Genomic DNA, 16,199 nt, shown 5'->3' on the forward strand with positions numbered 1-16,199 from the left:
CCCAGATCGGGCTCCTGGCCGCGAAGTAGGACGGGAGATGTAGTCCCCAAGGCCGACCAGGCTGGCACGACTAGAGAACTCTGTTTCCCAACCCGCTCTCCAGGCGCGTGCGCAGATGGCTGCCCCGGCGAGTGGTAAACAGAGACGTCAGGCGGGGGCCGCAGCTTGGAGCAAAACAAAAGGGAACCCCGGGGGGCGGGGGGTGGGGGGGTTTGATAGGGGGATTGGTGCGGGAATTCCAGAGGCTGGGGCCGCGGGGACGTGGACCCGAGTAAGAGCTGGGGGGAGGGAAGAGGCGGGAGGAGGGGGAGTCAGGGGAGGGGCGAGTGACGCGGGGGAGCGGGGCGTGGGGGAGGGCAGTGATCCGGGTGGAGGAAATTCGGGAGGAGTGTCCGGGGGGCAGCAACTTAAAAGGGGGAGGGAACTGCGGCTAAAGAGACGTTCGGTGATGGGAGCGCGATTTGTGAGGGGATACGGTGCCTCAGGTTTAAAACAGCAGGAAGCTGAGTGAGAGGTTGGGGAAAAAGTGCCTTCGCTAGGCGAAGGTTACAGGTGGTGTCTCGGAAAGAGCTCCAAGGCTGCAGACTGTAGTGGAGGAGAGGATCAGAGAACTAACTGTGTGCAAGGGACAGCTTAGGGGCTAGCGTCCAGGGGCGAGGGGGAAGTTCGAGACTTTCTGAGGACTGGCAGGAATGTGCCTCCTGGCCCTCGGTGCTTCCCCCCTGGGGGGAGGCATCGCGAGGGACTGTGGCAGGCTCCTCTGAACGCTGAGCGGCGGAGGTCCAACTCCACGTATGGATCCAGTGAATGAGAATTCAGCCAGAGAGGCTGCCGCGCTCGTAGACCTCGATCCCGACTTCGAACCCCAGAGCCGTCCCCGCTCCTGCACCTGGCCCCTTCCCCGACCAGAGCTCGCACCCGAGCCGTCCGAGCCGGCCGAGGTGGAGTCAGGTCTGGGAGAGAAGGTACACACGGAGGGGCGCTCGGAGGGGCGCTCCCAGCCGACCCTGTTGCCCTCCCGGCTCCCTGACCCGGCAGGGGGCCCCCAGCCTGGGATCCTGGGGGCCGTAACAGGTCCTCGGAAGGGAGGCTCCCGCCGGAATGCCTGGGGAAATCAGTCATATGCAGAACTCATCAGCCAGGCCATTGAAAGCGCCCCCGAGAAGCGACTGACACTCGCCCAGATCTATGAGTGGATGGTCCGCACAGTGCCCTACTTCAAGGACAAGGGTGACAGCAACAGCTCAGCGGGATGGAAGGTAACTATGACCCCCTTACCTCCGTCCCAATACCCGTCTGCTCCTGGTCCCCCCAGTCTCCTTACCTCTACTCTGGGGCCCCTTTTACACCCCTAGCCCAGAGGTCCACCTTCCGTCGTCATTTAGACAAACATTTACTTAAGACATAGTATATGCCGCTGGGTGCTTGATGCTGGAGGATCACAGATGAATAAGACACTGTCCTTGCCCTGGAGAAAATTGAATTCTCTGCTCACTGCTCAACACTCCCAGCACTTTGGCTTGGGCTGCCCCAAACACTTATCCCCACAGAGAAGTCTTTATCCTATGTACAGCAGGAACTGTGTGGATTCCCCACAGGAACCTAGCCTTCCCTCCTCCCCCACCTCCCACCCCAACACCTTTTCTCCCATTCCTGTGGGATCACTTGGATTCCCTGCTTGCCTCCCAATACCTCAGGGTAGAAGTACTGTTCTAGGACTCTGCTACCCAAGAAGATGGAGTGAAGTGGCGAAAGGTAAAAAGAGTGATATCCCTGTGGTAAGGTAGCAGATCTTATGCACTAAGAAAAAAGGGGGGGCTGCCTTGGTTTACCCTGTATAATGCCAAGAAACTCTCCTTAGTAAGGGGCTATCCAAGTTGTGGGGGGAAGTTTTCATTTACTGTTGAGGAATATTCATGGAAAAAATAGATAGGGCTCTGACTTCAGAGCACAAGGTTGGGAGTTCCCTTGGCCTTCCATGAGGAAACTGCGAGGAAAGATCTCGCTAGATGCTCTGAAAGCTTGTCCTGGGAAATATGGGACTCTAATCCCAAGATTTGGGAGCTTTAACTCCTGTTGACGCCTTGTGCCCCTATAGGTGGTGAGATCAACATGCAAGGAAATACAGAGGGTTGAGTGAGCAGAGGAGGGTCTTCTCCTAGGTATAAGAGATCAAGGGATCGGATCCGCAGTATCCCTAGGGGTTGGGCAGAACAGAAAGCAGGACAGCTGACTGAGACCCTTGGCACTATTTCTGGGTAGACTGCCACGCCACAGTCTCAGCTCATACAGAGCTCCCCTCCTTGGACCCAGCCTACACAGCTGTTTTTCTTTTCCCTTAGGTTCATTTTCCAGGGTAGAAGAAATAACCATGAGTTGTTAGTTATGCTGTGGTAGTGTAGTCCCTCCTTAGAATTTACACTTGTATGGGGTTTTTTAGTTTACAAAGTAATTAAAAATTTTAATTTCATTTATCTTCACAGCAATTCTGAGATTCCACATTTTACATATTAGGAAACTAAGGTACAGAAAGGTTAGGAAACTCGCCAAAATCGATAGAATGAGGACTTGAACTCAGGTCTAACTATAAATCATATGCTCTTTCTGCTAATCCATGCTGCCATGGAATGATGGCAAAACCAAATCAGGCCAAATCTGGGGCCTCCAAGGCTCTCACCTCCCACTCCCCACCCCCACCCCACTCCAAGGGGGAGACCTCAAGCCTGAGCTGGCTTCCCTGGTGCTGTGCCAAGGTTACTACCACTCCACCAGGGGGCGGCACTCACCTAGAACAAGAAGGCTTAATTTAGGTGGCTGGGGGAGCAATTAGCAGTTGCCCCCCTTCCAACAGGTTAGAACCATAGGCTTCTAGGGAGCCGACCTCTCCAGGTAGGAGGCTGTACAATGTACTAGTTCCAAGGCCTAAAGAAGAGGGGATGAACAACTGGCATTCGTGGGTACTGAGTAGTAGGGAAAGGAATGAGCCTTCTCAGTAGACCCAGAGTTAGAGGATGGAAAGGCAGGGGGTGAGGGGGAAATCACAGTGCCAAAAGTCACTGTGGTTCTCAGTTACTAAGAGCCCAGGCTGGATGGACAAGTGTGATTCCTTGAAGGAACCAAAAACATTATAACGCAGCCAGAGTAGTTGGAATGCCATTACTACAGGGTCCCAGGGAGACAACGACTTCTAAAGAGCCCTGGAGCCAGAGGCTGCTTAAGCATCTTTCCCCAGGCAAAGGGTCTCCTTATCTAGTCTGAAACACATGAAGTGATTTCTGACTGTCCATAGCCTCAGCCTGCTAGTTGCTCCAAGGCCTTCTGGGCTCCTCCCAAGTTTCTAAACACTAAAGAGCTTCATGTGGGAGGTCAAATGCCCCTAAGGTTGGAGATCCTATGCACAAATTCCTGAGGAGAAGTGGGGAAAAGGAGGTAGGAAAGAGAAGGGAGGTTCCTGGAGGGTGGGGTGGGGCGGACACAAAATGATGGTGTAACTAGCCTGGAGCAGCCAGTAGAAATAAGCTGCTCTGGGGGCTCAAGAAGCTGCCAATCTCAGCTCCCTGGGCCCCTGGAGAAAAAAACTTATCTCTAGCAGAATATCAGCAGCGAGGGAGGAAGGAAGAACACAGCTTCTAATACTCAAGGCACTCAAGAGCTGACAGAGCCTCAAGGGGAGATTCACCATCCGTCACCAGAGGGCCAACCACCAATCAGGCAACAAATATTGATTATGTACTGGGAGATTGGCACTCTGAGGGGGGCACTGCTGGGGTCTGCCCACCTGGACAACATGTCCTGGCGTTTACACTTGATAAGACGAATTACTTGAAACCATAAACAGCATAATATAGATTGGGGAAATTTGCGTGGAACAGATGAAAAATGCTGTACAAGAAATTTGGCTGCAGAAGTCAAGCAACCACTTTAGAAAAGAGAGAGGACTTCAGCTTGATCTCAACGAGCTAGTAGAATTTAGAGAGGGGAGATCCTTCCCGGGACAAGGAGGGAGGGAGGAATGGGCCTGGTGTATTTGAGGCACAGGGAGAAGCCTGGCCTGAATGTACTTGAGGGTGTGTGTCCAGGAATTGGGAGAAATCAGAAAAAAGGAATCTGCCAATCCTATAGAGAGCCGGGGCCCAAATGCCCTGTGCAGAGTGGAGCACCAGCCTTGCTGAGGTTCCAGCCCCTCAGCCAGTTCAGAGGACCCGCTCAGCACAGGGTGGGTCTGTCCTGGGCTGCTGTTGCGCCACTGTCCTGTAAATTCCACCCAAGCCTGCACTCAAGGAAAGGGGTGGAGCTGTGGAATGCTCTTTCCCACTTGAGCCTAGTTCTTGCTGAACCAGGAGTGCGTCTTCCCAACGCCCACAAGCCCCAGACAGCCACCAGAGACTTGGGAGGGGTAGAGTGCTGTGAGCTCTTTGGGGGGGGCGGCGGGGAGGGGGGCACAGTGCCCTCTGAGTAGCTCATTGCTCGGGTGGGAACTGTGTGTGGTCTCATCCCCTGCCACCATCCCCCACCCCCCACCCATACCTTTGCCTCTTTTCCCCCCTGGATTTGACTAGCTTTGCGTCTCCAGGAATGCCCCCGCTGCATCCCAGCGTCCTTTTAGACTGCACTGCCGGCCACTGACCTCCCTTTCCTGTTGCCTCTGCCCCCTCCAGAACTCGATCCGCCACAACCTGTCCCTGCACAGCAAGTTCATCAAGGTTCACAACGAGGCTACCGGCAAGAGCTCTTGGTGGATGCTGAATCCAGAGGGTGGCAAGAGTGGCAAGGCGCCCCGCCGCCGGGCAGCCTCCATGGATAGCAGCAGCAAGCTGCTCCGGGGCCGCAGCAAGGCCCCCAAGAAGAAACCAGCTGTGCTGCCAGCTCCGCCCGAAGGTGCCACTCCGAGGAGCCCTGTTGGCCACTTTGCCAAGTGGTCAGGCAGCCCTTGCTCTCGAAACCGCGAGGAAGCTGACGTGTGGAGCACCTTCCGTCCACGAAGCAGTTCGAATGCTAGCACTGTCAGCACCCGGCCCTCTCCCCGGAGGCCAGAGTCTGAGGTGCTGGCGGAAGAGGAAATGCCAGCCTCGGCCAGCAGCTATGCTGGGGGTGTCCCTTCCACCCTAAAAGAAGATCTGGAGCTGTTAGATGGGCTCAATCTCACATCTCCCCATTCCCTGCTGTCTCGGAGCAGCCTCTCTGGCTTTTCTTTGCAGCATCCTGGGGTTTCAGGCCCTTTACACACCTACAGCACCTCCCTCTTCAGCCCAGCAGAGGGGCCCCTGTCAGCGGGAGAAGGGTGCTTCTCAAGCTCCCAGTCCCTGGAGGCCCTGCTCACCTCTGATACGCCACCACCTCCTGCTGATGTCCTCATGACCCAGGTAGATCCCATTCTGTCCCAGGCTCCGACACTTCTGTTGCTGGGGGGGATACCTTCCTCCAGTAAGCTAGGCACAGGGGGTGGCCTGTGTCCTAAGCCCCTAGAGGCTCCAGGCCCCAGCGGTCTGGTTCCCACCCTTCCGATGATAGCACCAGCACCGCCTCCAGTCATGGCGGGTGCTCCTGTCCCCAAGCCCCTGGGGGCTCCTGTGCTCACACCTCCTACTGAAGCTCCAAGCCAAGACCGAATGCCTCAGGATCTCGATCTTGATATGTACATGGAGAATCTGGAGTGTGACATGGATAACATCATCAGTGACCTCATGGATGGGGGCGAAGGACTGGACTTCAACTTTGAGCCAGGTACGGCACCTCCGAATCACGGTAGCATCTCACAACCCATACCTCCTCCTAGGTGTCCAGCTAGTCCTGTGATTGAGCAAAGGACAGGTAGAACAAGGGGTAGCTGGAGGTGCCGGGGAACTGGAGGGAGGATGTCATGTTAGAGTGGCATAGTTTCCACATGGGACCTCCAGGCCCCTCAGCAGTGCTCACCCCTACAAGGTAGGATGGGAGAGGTGGGGAAGGGGCCGTCTCTGTTTTCCTTGGTGTGGATCTTGATGGTGGAAAGTTGTCATGCCCCAGATGAGCCTCTTACGTTGTCCTCCATTTTCTCTTCCCACAGATCCCTGAGCCATTGGCTGGCAGCTTTATTCCCTGCTTCAGAGACGGAGCCAGGCGTGCCCATATCCACTCTTTACCCTTGACCCCTCCCTGGGAATTTGGGACCCTGCTTTAGACCTAGGGTAGGGTCTGCTCACCTGGGTGTTGAGGAAATTATAAAGCTGGGGGTGGGGAGGGAAAGGGGAGGGGGAAAGGGAGAGGGTTTATTCTCACTGTGCCAATTAGGGGGTAAGGCCCCCCTCTCAGGAGCCATCCTCGGGCCCCCCCCATTCCCACCCCATAGGTTTTGTAGCAGGGGCGGGCAGTACTGTTGGAAATGTGAAGTCACCAGTGGCCTTACCCCTGCCTTTGGGAGCAGGATATTTTGTAGAGTCTTATCTGAGCTGGTCCAGGCTGGGTTGAGCCTGGGATTTTTATGCAGTGGCCCCTTGGGCCAGTGGTGTGGGATTGCGGGGGGTGGTAATGGGGAGCTGGACGGGTCAAGGTCTGAAGCCTGGAGTGGCTCACCAGGCCAAATCACCCTTGGAAGGCTACAGATAACAGAAAGGCTTTTTATAAACTTTTAAAGAAATATAAACACAAATATAGAGATTTTTAACAGTGGCAAGGTGCTAGTGATGGGGAGAATGCTTTTTTCTTTCTGAAGGCTTTCTCATAGTGACCTGATGCAAACACTACAGACATTACTCCGGGAAACATGGGGGAAGTAGGGGAGAGAACCCCAGGTCAGCAGAGAGCAGGGGGCAAGGGGAAGAGGTCCCATGAGGACCAGGTGTAAAACACGGCCTGCACAGAACTAGCTTGGAGTTTCCCTAAGCCAGGTCCCCTCACTCTGTCACCTTGTGCCTGGGAGTGTGTGGTGTTGGGGCACAGTCACACTCTCGTGTGACCCCCTGTGGGTTCGTGCTATGGTGGGAGAGTGCGTTGAGGGCCAGGAATGAGTTTGTGGCCTGGGAAGGGGGTGGGAGGGGGGTGAAGAGAAGGAGGGAAGGATTTAGGGTGGTAAAGTTAGGCACAGAGACCTCCCTGTTCAAGGCCCCAGACAGCTGTCCCTGCCCTTCTTCCCCTTGCCTGACTGCAGGGGTTATGTGGAAGTGTGTGCAGTAGCAGGCAGGGGGAGGGGCGGAACAGGGAAAGGGGAGCTGGGGAGCTTGGCTGAGGGTCTGGGAAATGTGCAGGGATGGAGGGGAATGTGGATCAGGTTTACTAGCACCTGCTAGGAAAGGCCATCTGGGGCTCCTTCTCCACTCTAGCCCCCAAAGCAGCCCCTCCCCCAGTCCCCTTTGCATTGTCCCCTCCCCCGCCCCTGCTGTGGGTTCCCATCATTTCCTGTGTCAGCGCCTGGCCTACCCAGATTGTATCATGTGCTAGATTGGAGTGGGGAAGTGTGTCAAATCAATAAATGAATAAATTCAATAAATGCCTATAACCAGCTCTGGTTTCTGCTGCCTCGCTGTTCCACGCGGATAGCGGAGGGGGAGGTAGGGACTGCCCAGAGGCAGACTGGTGGGGGGTGGGGGAATTTCAGACGGGGACTTGGTGGAGTGTGGCGGGGGTGGGGGGGGGAAGATGCCCATCCCCATCCGTCACCTAACCCCAGCAGGAGTAGGCAGGCTGTGATAGGCCTCCCAGGGGGAGGTTGTCTGGTTGGAGAAGACCCCACCCCCCACTCTGTCCCTCAAAGGCTCATTGTGCTAGACTTCGCTGTCTTTCCTCACCCCCACCCATGTGCTTGCCCCCGCCGGCTCCTGCTGCCCCTACCCACCCTGAGAGCCTCCACAATGCCTGGCGCAGACTTAAGCCTTGGTGCAGATATTGGGAGAAGAAGTCTTTCTTGAAAAAAGGAACCTCACATTAAATGCCAGTAATTTCATACCTAGTATTGCTGCTCTCACTTGGTCACTTTATTTTGTTAGCGATGTTTATCCCTACTACGGATAATGTTCCCTCTGGTCTTAAAGAGTGGACCACTGCGAGTGGTCCCCACTTCATCTGAGCGTCTTGATGATTTGGACTGGAAAAAGAAAGGGTCGGTAAGTAGAGAAAGAGGCCCCTGCAGGGAAGCTTTCTACAAACTAGGGCCAAAGGCAGGACAAAAGAGGTGAGAGGCAGGTCTTGGGCATGGATGTTGGATTTGGAAAGGAAATTCATCCCAGAGGGCCAGGGTGGAGGAGCCTTCGGTACACTTGGTGGGGAAAGGAGGTTGCTGGGACAGACCATGTTTGGGAAGTCTTACTGGGAGTTTCACTGACGATTCAATTGGAGCGACTTTCTTGGCTTCTTGGCTTCTAAACAGTTCAATTTGACCCCTCTGCAGGAGGTCACATTGTGTATGCAAGGCATCTAGGAATCAGGAAAAGGTGCCCTCACCTCTGAGGACTGGAGACCTTCCCTTCCCATCCTGTCCCTCCCATCATTCAAATGATCACTTGGAGTAACCGGGCCTAAAGCTAGGCTGAGGAGTGACCTGAAGGTGCCTAAGCTTTGCTCTTTTCAGTGGCAATCGGGACACCAAGACTCCAAGAGCAAAAGGTGAAGGGAAAGATGGGAATGATGTGGTGGGGATAGGGAGATGTACTGAGGAGATGGCTGAGAAACAGCGAGGAGGGATGAGTGACACACGCACACTGCACCTGGTTTGAGCTAAACATCCCTTCTGAAGTGGCCCTAGACCCTATTCCCCTTTTCCTAGGATCTTGTGATCCTACCTGATGGACTACACCAGCCCCACCCTATATTCTCCATCATCCACCGTTATACAGTACCCTCCATGTTCCTCCTTCCTCCATCATGCTCCTTACCAATTATCTTGGGTTCTGGGTTCTTAAGGAGGGGCACAAAAGCTCTGTAGGCATTCTTAAGTCCAGTTCCTGTGAACACAGCAGTGCACAATCCCCAGCCCCCGTCACCCAGCCTCCACCCTTCCAAAGCCCAAGATTTCAGGACCCTAACACTCAACACTACCTTGAGCTGGTGTACCTTATTTTCTCCCCTCTGGTCCATCCCTAGGTCAGGTCAGGGGAGGTGGGGAGCGGTGCATAGAATGTGCTAACCTAACCAATGTCATAGAGGCAGTGCCCTTTCTTAGGCTGACTAGAGACGGTCAATTTGGATCTGGTTGAGGGGGCCCTATTTGAAGGACCAGGTTCACGGTCCATCTTTGGGGCCTTGCTCTATCTCTGGGGAATGCTCCCAAGCCGCTACCTGGTGCCACATGCTCCACCCTACAAACATAGTAGGTGTTTCGAGCTGTAAGGAATTTGTTGGCATAGTCTCCAAGGGCCTTCATCAGGAAAAACAACTGCATTGTCCCCATTGCATCACACAAATCGATGGTGTCTGGAGGGAGACCAAAGGGTAATTGGGGCAGCTAAGGAGGGAGAGAGGGAGCAAAAGAGGCCAGTGATCCTATTCAGAACGTGTTGGAGGAAGCTGTCGGGATTCAAGGAGCTCTCTTCTTGCCAGCAGGAGGACCTGAGGGCTAGAGATGACCCTGCTACTTCTGACCCTTGGCCATGAGTCCCCTCCCCACACTCCTCACCTGTATCAGGCAACCCCACTTCATGACGGACATAATGCAGCAACAGGAGGACAGAACAATTAGTATTGGCCAGAAACTGCTGATTATCTGAGAAGAGATGGCACGGGGCATGTGGTCCTTCCTCAGTTATACCATCTCTGTGATCTCCACTGCCCTCCAACATCCCCAACCCTACACATAGACTCCAGCTCTGTGATACCCCTCACCTCCATGTTTGATAAAGATGAACATGCTCTGAAGATCTTCTCACTCTTCAGAGAGTCTTAATAAGTCATGGCAGAAGGAGGGTGTTCTAGAGGCCTTGGGGGGCCAAGTGGGCCCATAAGATCAGGGGACTGGAGAGGAAGATGGATTAAATTGGCTGAGGAGGTCCAGACTGGGCAAACAGGAGAGAGCTATGGGCAGTTGTGGATAAGCAGCATCCCTAGGGGTGGGGCCTGAGGCTGCAGCTGAGGGATTATGAGGTCAGAAGTGGTATGTGTGACAGAAGGTGAGGTAAGGCTAAGGGGAGAAGAACCTAGGTGGGGCCTATAAAAGATTTGTTAAAATGGGGGCAACAACAACAACAAAAGAAAATGGGGGCAGCATGGTAAATCTAACTCTAAACTGGCCCCTAGAAGGAGTGTAGGGCACCTAGAGAAAAGTCCATTTCTGGAACAGCACTCTTTTCCAGTGAGTCTGTAGTGCCGCTGCCTCCGCGGCATGAGTCCACCGCGCCCCTTTCCTCCCCTCGGCACCATGCCTCCCACCCGCATTGCACCCCACGTTTCCCTTGCTCCCTCCCCCTCCGCAACAGCAGACTTCCTTGATGATTATCAACAGAACTTTTATTTCTCATTCGTTTTTGGAACAGTTGAAGGGTAGATGGAAAGGGGGAGGGAGGGAGGGACAGCAGAAGCAATGCTGTGAGGAGGAAGGGCTGGGCTGGGGGAGATGAGAAACATGGACAGGGCAAAGGGGAAATTCTCAAGTAGGAGATATTGAATGAGAAGGCAGTTATAGGGGGCACAAAATTCAAAATCAGCCACAGGGGGGCGAGGTGAGCACTGGACCCAGGTTGGTTGGACGAGGGCAAGTTAGTACAATTTAGGGCTACAGGGCCCTGGGGTTCTGTCAGGGTGTCAGGGCTCAGGTTTCAGGGTGTAACATGGAGGAGCCCAGTAGGGGCTATGCTGGCTGCAGGGGGAGCCCCCAGGCCCTTCCCCTCCTTTTGGGGGGATCTCACTGACGTGGCAGAGCCGTTCACTGTAGTCTGGCTGCAGACTTTCCGCCAGTCCCTTAGACACACCACTCCAGGCCTAAAGACAGATATCTCCAGGTCAGGGCTCAATTAGGAGCAGGAAGTAAAAGACCCAGGCTCTGTGCCAGGGGAACTCTCCCAAGATCTGCAACCACTGTGATTACAGAAGGGACACACACACTCCTGGGCCCTCAATACCACTGTTTCCATCTGCCTCAACCAATCTAGGATCAGTTCTTCTGGGTGTCTCTCTGCGTCTAGCCCATCCCCCAACTGGTCGGCCACATCCTGTTACTGCAGGCCCCCCTCCCCTCCCCTCTGCCCCCCATGCCCTGTCTGTCTAGCTGGCAGGCAGTTGGCCATTGACAGACTGCAGTCTGCCTATGACAATGTTCTCACCGAAAAGTTCCCGTGGTATTCAGTAACCAGATCCTCGAGGTTCTTGAGGGTAGGAATTCGGGGCATCGTCCTGAGTGTGGAGAAAGAGGGAGCAGGAGTACATCGGTTACGCTCTTGTATTACCCTTCTCCCAGTTCTCCCACATGGAATGTAGTGATTCTGTGTTGTCTGTGCCTGCATCTTCCTTCCATCACCATGCCCACTTGGGTGATCCCTCATTCCTTACTGTCCCGCCCTCTACTCCTGGAGACCTGGTAATAACCCTCTTCCCCTATTCCCAACCACCCCCACCTCATTTTTCTGGGATTCCGAATTCTCACCGTTCCAGCCAGCAGTACAAACAGATGAGGCTCACGATAAATGCCATGGAGCCAAGGGGGATCAGCACAGCTTTCCATGCAAACAACGAAGGAGTCTCGGGACTCTCAGGATTCTCTATCGAAAAGAGGAAAGGAAAAGAGACCGAACACTTGTAGTGCCCCTACTACGTGCCAACATTTAGAGCCCCAACTTGGTGCCAGACACTGTGCTAAACGCTGTCTGTATAGTTAATCCTCATAACTCCTGAGCGGGGCGGGGAGCAATTATTATCTCCATTTTACAGATGAGGAAACAGAATCAAAGAGGTGAGTGATGTGCCCAAGGTCAAAGAGGTAGGAAGTGGCAGAGGCAGGTGTAAACCCTAGATTTGCCTGATTCCAAAGCCATCTTTACCATGCAGGCTTTCTGGGAATGCTGCAGGGAAATTTTATACATTCTATATCCCCTTTGAGGACCCCCTCAGCCTCCTTCCCAATCCACCCCCCTACTGTAACAACACACTGATCCAACCCTACACAGAAAAATCCTGCTTCCTGGGGGTTGGAGTTGAACAGTGAGGGGAGATGAGCCACCAAGTTTGGGGGCTTAGGGGTAGGGAGGTAGGGCAAAAGACAGTGGTGCTAGAAAGGTTCCTGGGCTCATGGGTCGGGGTGATGCATTAGGCCCATTTTACCCTTTGAAGTATTGCTGCCCCAGTGGACGGGGCAGCTCCAGTCACTCCAATGCTGAGCGCTTCCACAGAGTGGGTTATAGCGGCTTCGAACACGGAACGTGTAGAATTTCTGTGCATCCACGCTAGGCAGAGAGAAGCTATGTCTGTGGTCCACGGCTTGTTCCTTGAGGAGAAAGAGGGTGAGGGAAAGATGGGTGTCTATAAAAGAAGGGAGAACGGAAACTGCTGCCCCCCACCCCCACCCCCCAGGTCATCTTCTGGTTCTTCCCAGTTTCTCCCTCCTCTCTTGACTATTCAAGCCACACTGCTCCCTTCACTGCCTAGAATTTAATGCCTCCTTAAAGGCTTGCTTTTGTTTACTTGCCTTTCTGGTTTTGGGAAGAGCATGGGTAGGGAAACCTTAAGGAAAACTCACTGGTGATGAGAGGGAAAGGAGTCAGAGGAGGGTGGAAGGTGGGCAGGGGAACTGGGAGGCACAGAAGGGGAGCTGGGGCTCAGGCCTTCCTATTGGCTGATTGAATCCTTCATTCCCACTTGCTCAGCCTGAGCTGCTATCCCCACTCACTCACAGTCCAGCTGTGGTCCCGGTCACTCCGGTACTGCACCAGGTGCTCCAAACAATGGTCCAAGTGTCTGTTGCTCCAGCTCAGTTCTAGCTGGAATTCACTCAGGTTGCGAAGTGTCAGATTCTCCGGAGCCCAGGGGATCACTGGAGATAGGTGTGCGTGTGTGGTCATTCCCCTGGCCTAGACAAGTCAGGATCCTGAAGGTAGTGCGCCTGAGCCCTCCTCCCTTCCCCATTCTATTCCTCGCCTCTTTTCTGCCCAAGTACCCTTATGGTGAAAGAACACTAGTTTATATACTCCAATACCCCACAATATCCTTTGACCCTCCTTTCCAAATTACCCAGATCCTGCAGTTTTAGCAACTGTTCGGGCTGCCTCCTGTGTTCCCATGGGTCCTGGAGCTGGACAACAAATGTTTGGTAGAGATGGATCTCCTTTTTTCCAAACCAACAGCCAGAAGTGATCCCTTCAGAGAACAGATAGTGGCCACACTCCTGGAGTTTATCATCATCATTAAAGTTCTTGTACCTAGAGAAAGATTTCAAGGAAGAAGAACAGTGAGGTAAACTTGGGTACTCCAGATTTCCACAGCCCAGCCTCAGCTCCTCTGAACTGACTTATGACTTACCCCATGAGAAAATAGTGGTGAGCCTGGGATACTCTCTTGGTCCCCACGCAGTCTCTCACATCTAGCCCACCTCCTCTTCCTCCCCCGTACGATCCCCTCTCCCCTTCTCTTACCCATAATGCAGAGTCAGGTTGGTGGGCTGGGGCTCAAAGCTGCTGTTCCAGGTGCAATTCATGTACTCGACATTGAACACAAAACACTGAACCTTTGGGAGGGGCAGAGTGGAAACATTGAGGGTCCCAGGGGGTGTAGAGGTCAGGAAGAAGTCTAGGTTGGGGAGAAAATGAAGTGGGGGAGGGGAAGAGAAAACACGATGGTCAGAAGAAGCAGCGTGAGGCAGGGAACCCTTCCCCTTGCCCTCCCCATGGTACTCTTAAAACTCTGCCTGCATCCTTCCAATGTCCAGTGGCAGGTTCCAGAATTCAGTAGGACCCCTTCCCACAGCTTCCCTTCTCACCAACCTCCTCCAGTCCCAGGTTTCCCACCAGCTGTGATGTCTTCGTTCCCATTGGGCGTGAGGACATTTGGGTTCAGCCCCACCCCCAGCAGAGGCAGCTGCAGGAATAAGAGGGATCTGAGTGGCAATGGCGGCTTCAACATGGCGCTTACTCTTCGTTCCCTGGGTGTAGACTGTGTCAGGAACCTGGGCCCCTTACCCACTACCCCTCCCCACCCACACATTTCCTTCTGTCATAACTTCCGGTGGAAAGAACCTTAGAAGCCAGGGCTTTACGGAGGGTGTGGTGAATGTGTGCTATGACACAGGCTAAATCCTCTGGGAGATTAGGTGTTAATCTAATCTGTAGAAGTAACACCACCACTGTAATGTGGTGTTAAGTAGAGACTAAAGCTGGGTATCCAATATTGTCACAGACCCAAGAAGCCTCAGACTACCTAGATCCTGGGAAGGATCTGTTCATCACCACCACCGCTCCCGGCCACCTTGTCATCTAAATTATTTTATCCCATATAGTGGAGGGTCTGAACCTCCCTCCATCCTATGCTATGCTCCTTCCTTGGCTCAGTCACCCTGAAACCGCTATCAAAGCTCTACTGTCTTGGCTGGATGGAAATTGCAGTCTTGGCTCCCATGGGCGCATCTATAGCTATCTTTCCTCTGACCTTATCCAAACCAGAATAGCCACCCTTAGCTGTTGTGAGAGCTGGGTCCCCATTGTGACTGGTGAGGAGGTCTGACTTAGAAGTAGATTCTGGAAATGAAGGAACAACAATACTGGCTTCAAACTCCTCATCTTCCCCTGAATCTGCTTCTCTTCCTGTGTTCTGTATCTCGGTTAATGGTATCATCGCCCTCTCAGTCACCCAGACTTCAAACCTCAAAGTCATCTTCGATTCCTCCGTCTCTCTCACCCTGAGAATCCTATCAGCTCTACTTCTGTTGTGTTTCTCCCAGTCGTGTCCTCCTTTCCATGACCAGAGCCACGGTGCTAAATCAGCCTTTCATTCCCTCTAGTCACGATTAGTACTAGAACCCACTACCTGGCCTCCCTTTCTAAAGGCCCCCTGCTCTCTAATCCATTCTTCATTCTGTTGCCAGATGTATCTTCCCCCAAACGCAGAGCTGATTAGAGACACTATTTACATAAATAGTTTATTTAGTAAACATTTATTGAGCCCTTAATATGTGCCAGGCACTGTGCTTATGTTCTAACCCACCCTAATTTTCCGTGGGTTTAAATTCCTCAGGGTTAGCGCAAATGTTACCTCCTCCAATATGTCTTCCTCTCCCCAATCAGAATTAATTTGTCTTTCCATTGTGATTCAATAGCATTGTGTTATTGTTACTTTTATTTGTTAGGTGCTAATTTTATTATTTTTTATTTATTGTTATTTGTTACTTTTATTACAGCACTCTATCTTTTCTCTAAAAGGCAATACCATCATAGAAAGAATATCAAGAGTCAAGAAAAGTATGATATCACTTATATGTGAAATCTAAAAAAATACAACAGGGAATTCCCTGGTGGTCCAGTGGTTAGGGCTCCGCGCTTCCACTGCAGGGGGCACGGGTTCCATCCCTGGTGAGGGAACTGGGGAACTAAAATCGTGCAAGCCGCGCGGCCAAAAAAAAAAAAAAAAAAGATAAAAAATACAACAAAGTAGTGAATATAAGAAAAAAGAAATAGATTCACAGATACAGAGAACAAACTAGGGGTTACCAGTGGGGAGAGGGAAGGCAGGAGGGGCAATATAGGGGTAGGGGACTAAGGTGCAAACTATTATGTATAAAATGAGCTACAAGGATATATTGTACAACACGGGGAATATAGCCAATATTTTATAATAATTATAAATGGAGTATAAACTTTAAAAATTGTCAATCACTATGTTGTACACCTGTAACTGATATGATATTGTACATCGAATATACTGCAATTTAAAAAGGCAGGAAAAAAAAGAACAGCAATGAGATGATACACTACTTTAAAGAGAGAGAGTGAGAGACAGACAAGAAAAAATCCTAGTCTCAGCTCTGTTACACAGTAGCCATATAATATAGGGCAAGCAAACTTCCACTGTTTGAAAACCAGCTTCCTCATCCACAAAATGGAGACAATAATAATCCCTAACTCATAGGGGTTTTTTGCGGATTAGAGGAGACAATGTCTGAAAAGCATCTGACACTCAGTAGGTGCCTCTTTAGATACAGCAAGGGTTCTTAACCTGGAGTTCATGGACCCTTAGGGGATATGTGAGTGAACTTCAGGAGGGGGTCTAAGAATCTCCCGGCAAAGTATCTAACGTTTTGTATATCTCTACGTGCA

General features: G+C 52.4%; 3 protein-coding genes across 4 annotated transcripts; 1 reads left to right on the forward strand and 2 right to left on the reverse strand.

The window, feature by feature from the left end:
• The first annotated feature begins 365 nt into the window (after positions 1–365).
• On the forward strand, positions 366–7,469 carry FOXO4 (forkhead box O4). The gene is made up of 3 exons (XM_007183606.2): positions 366–1,259; positions 4,659–5,724; positions 6,047–7,469. Exons 1-3 carry the CDS (start codon positions 795–797, stop codon positions 6,052–6,054), a joined length of 1,539 nt encoding a protein of 512 aa, XP_007183668.2. The 5' UTR covers positions 366–794; the 3' UTR covers positions 6,055–7,469.
• A 488-nt stretch (positions 7,470–7,957) lies between these two features.
• On the reverse strand, positions 7,958–9,817 carry CXHXorf65 (chromosome X CXorf65 homolog). Its single transcript, XM_057537628.1, has 6 exons — positions 9,793–9,817; positions 9,587–9,673; positions 9,250–9,384; positions 8,847–8,915; positions 8,282–8,388; positions 7,958–8,059 (listed from the first exon to the last, which is right to left on the reverse strand). Exons 1-6 carry the CDS (start codon positions 9,815–9,817, stop codon positions 7,958–7,960), a joined length of 525 nt encoding a protein of 174 aa, XP_057393611.1.
• Positions 9,818–10,461: 644 nt separating this feature from the next.
• On the reverse strand, positions 10,462–14,022 carry IL2RG (interleukin 2 receptor subunit gamma). Of its 2 annotated transcripts, none has more exons than XM_007183608.2 (8): positions 13,875–14,022; positions 13,527–13,680; positions 13,126–13,313; positions 12,789–12,928; positions 12,220–12,382; positions 11,546–11,660; positions 11,226–11,295; positions 10,462–10,884 (listed from the first exon to the last, which is right to left on the reverse strand). In XM_007183608.2, exons 1-8 carry the CDS (start codon positions 14,011–14,013, stop codon positions 10,708–10,710), a joined length of 1,146 nt encoding a protein of 381 aa, XP_007183670.2. In that variant the 5' UTR covers positions 14,014–14,022; the 3' UTR covers positions 10,462–10,707. The 2 variants fall into 2 exon arrangements, with proteins under 2 accessions (XP_007183670.2, XP_028022654.2); XM_028166853.2 differs by having other exon boundaries at positions 13,871–13,922.
• Between the last annotated feature and the right edge of the window lie 2,177 nt (positions 14,023–16,199).

This window comes from Balaenoptera acutorostrata, chromosome X, assembly GCF_949987535.1.
Source record: "Balaenoptera acutorostrata chromosome X, mBalAcu1.1, whole genome shotgun sequence".
In the NCBI taxonomy this organism is placed as follows: domain Eukaryota; kingdom Metazoa; phylum Chordata; class Mammalia; order Artiodactyla; family Balaenopteridae; genus Balaenoptera; species Balaenoptera acutorostrata.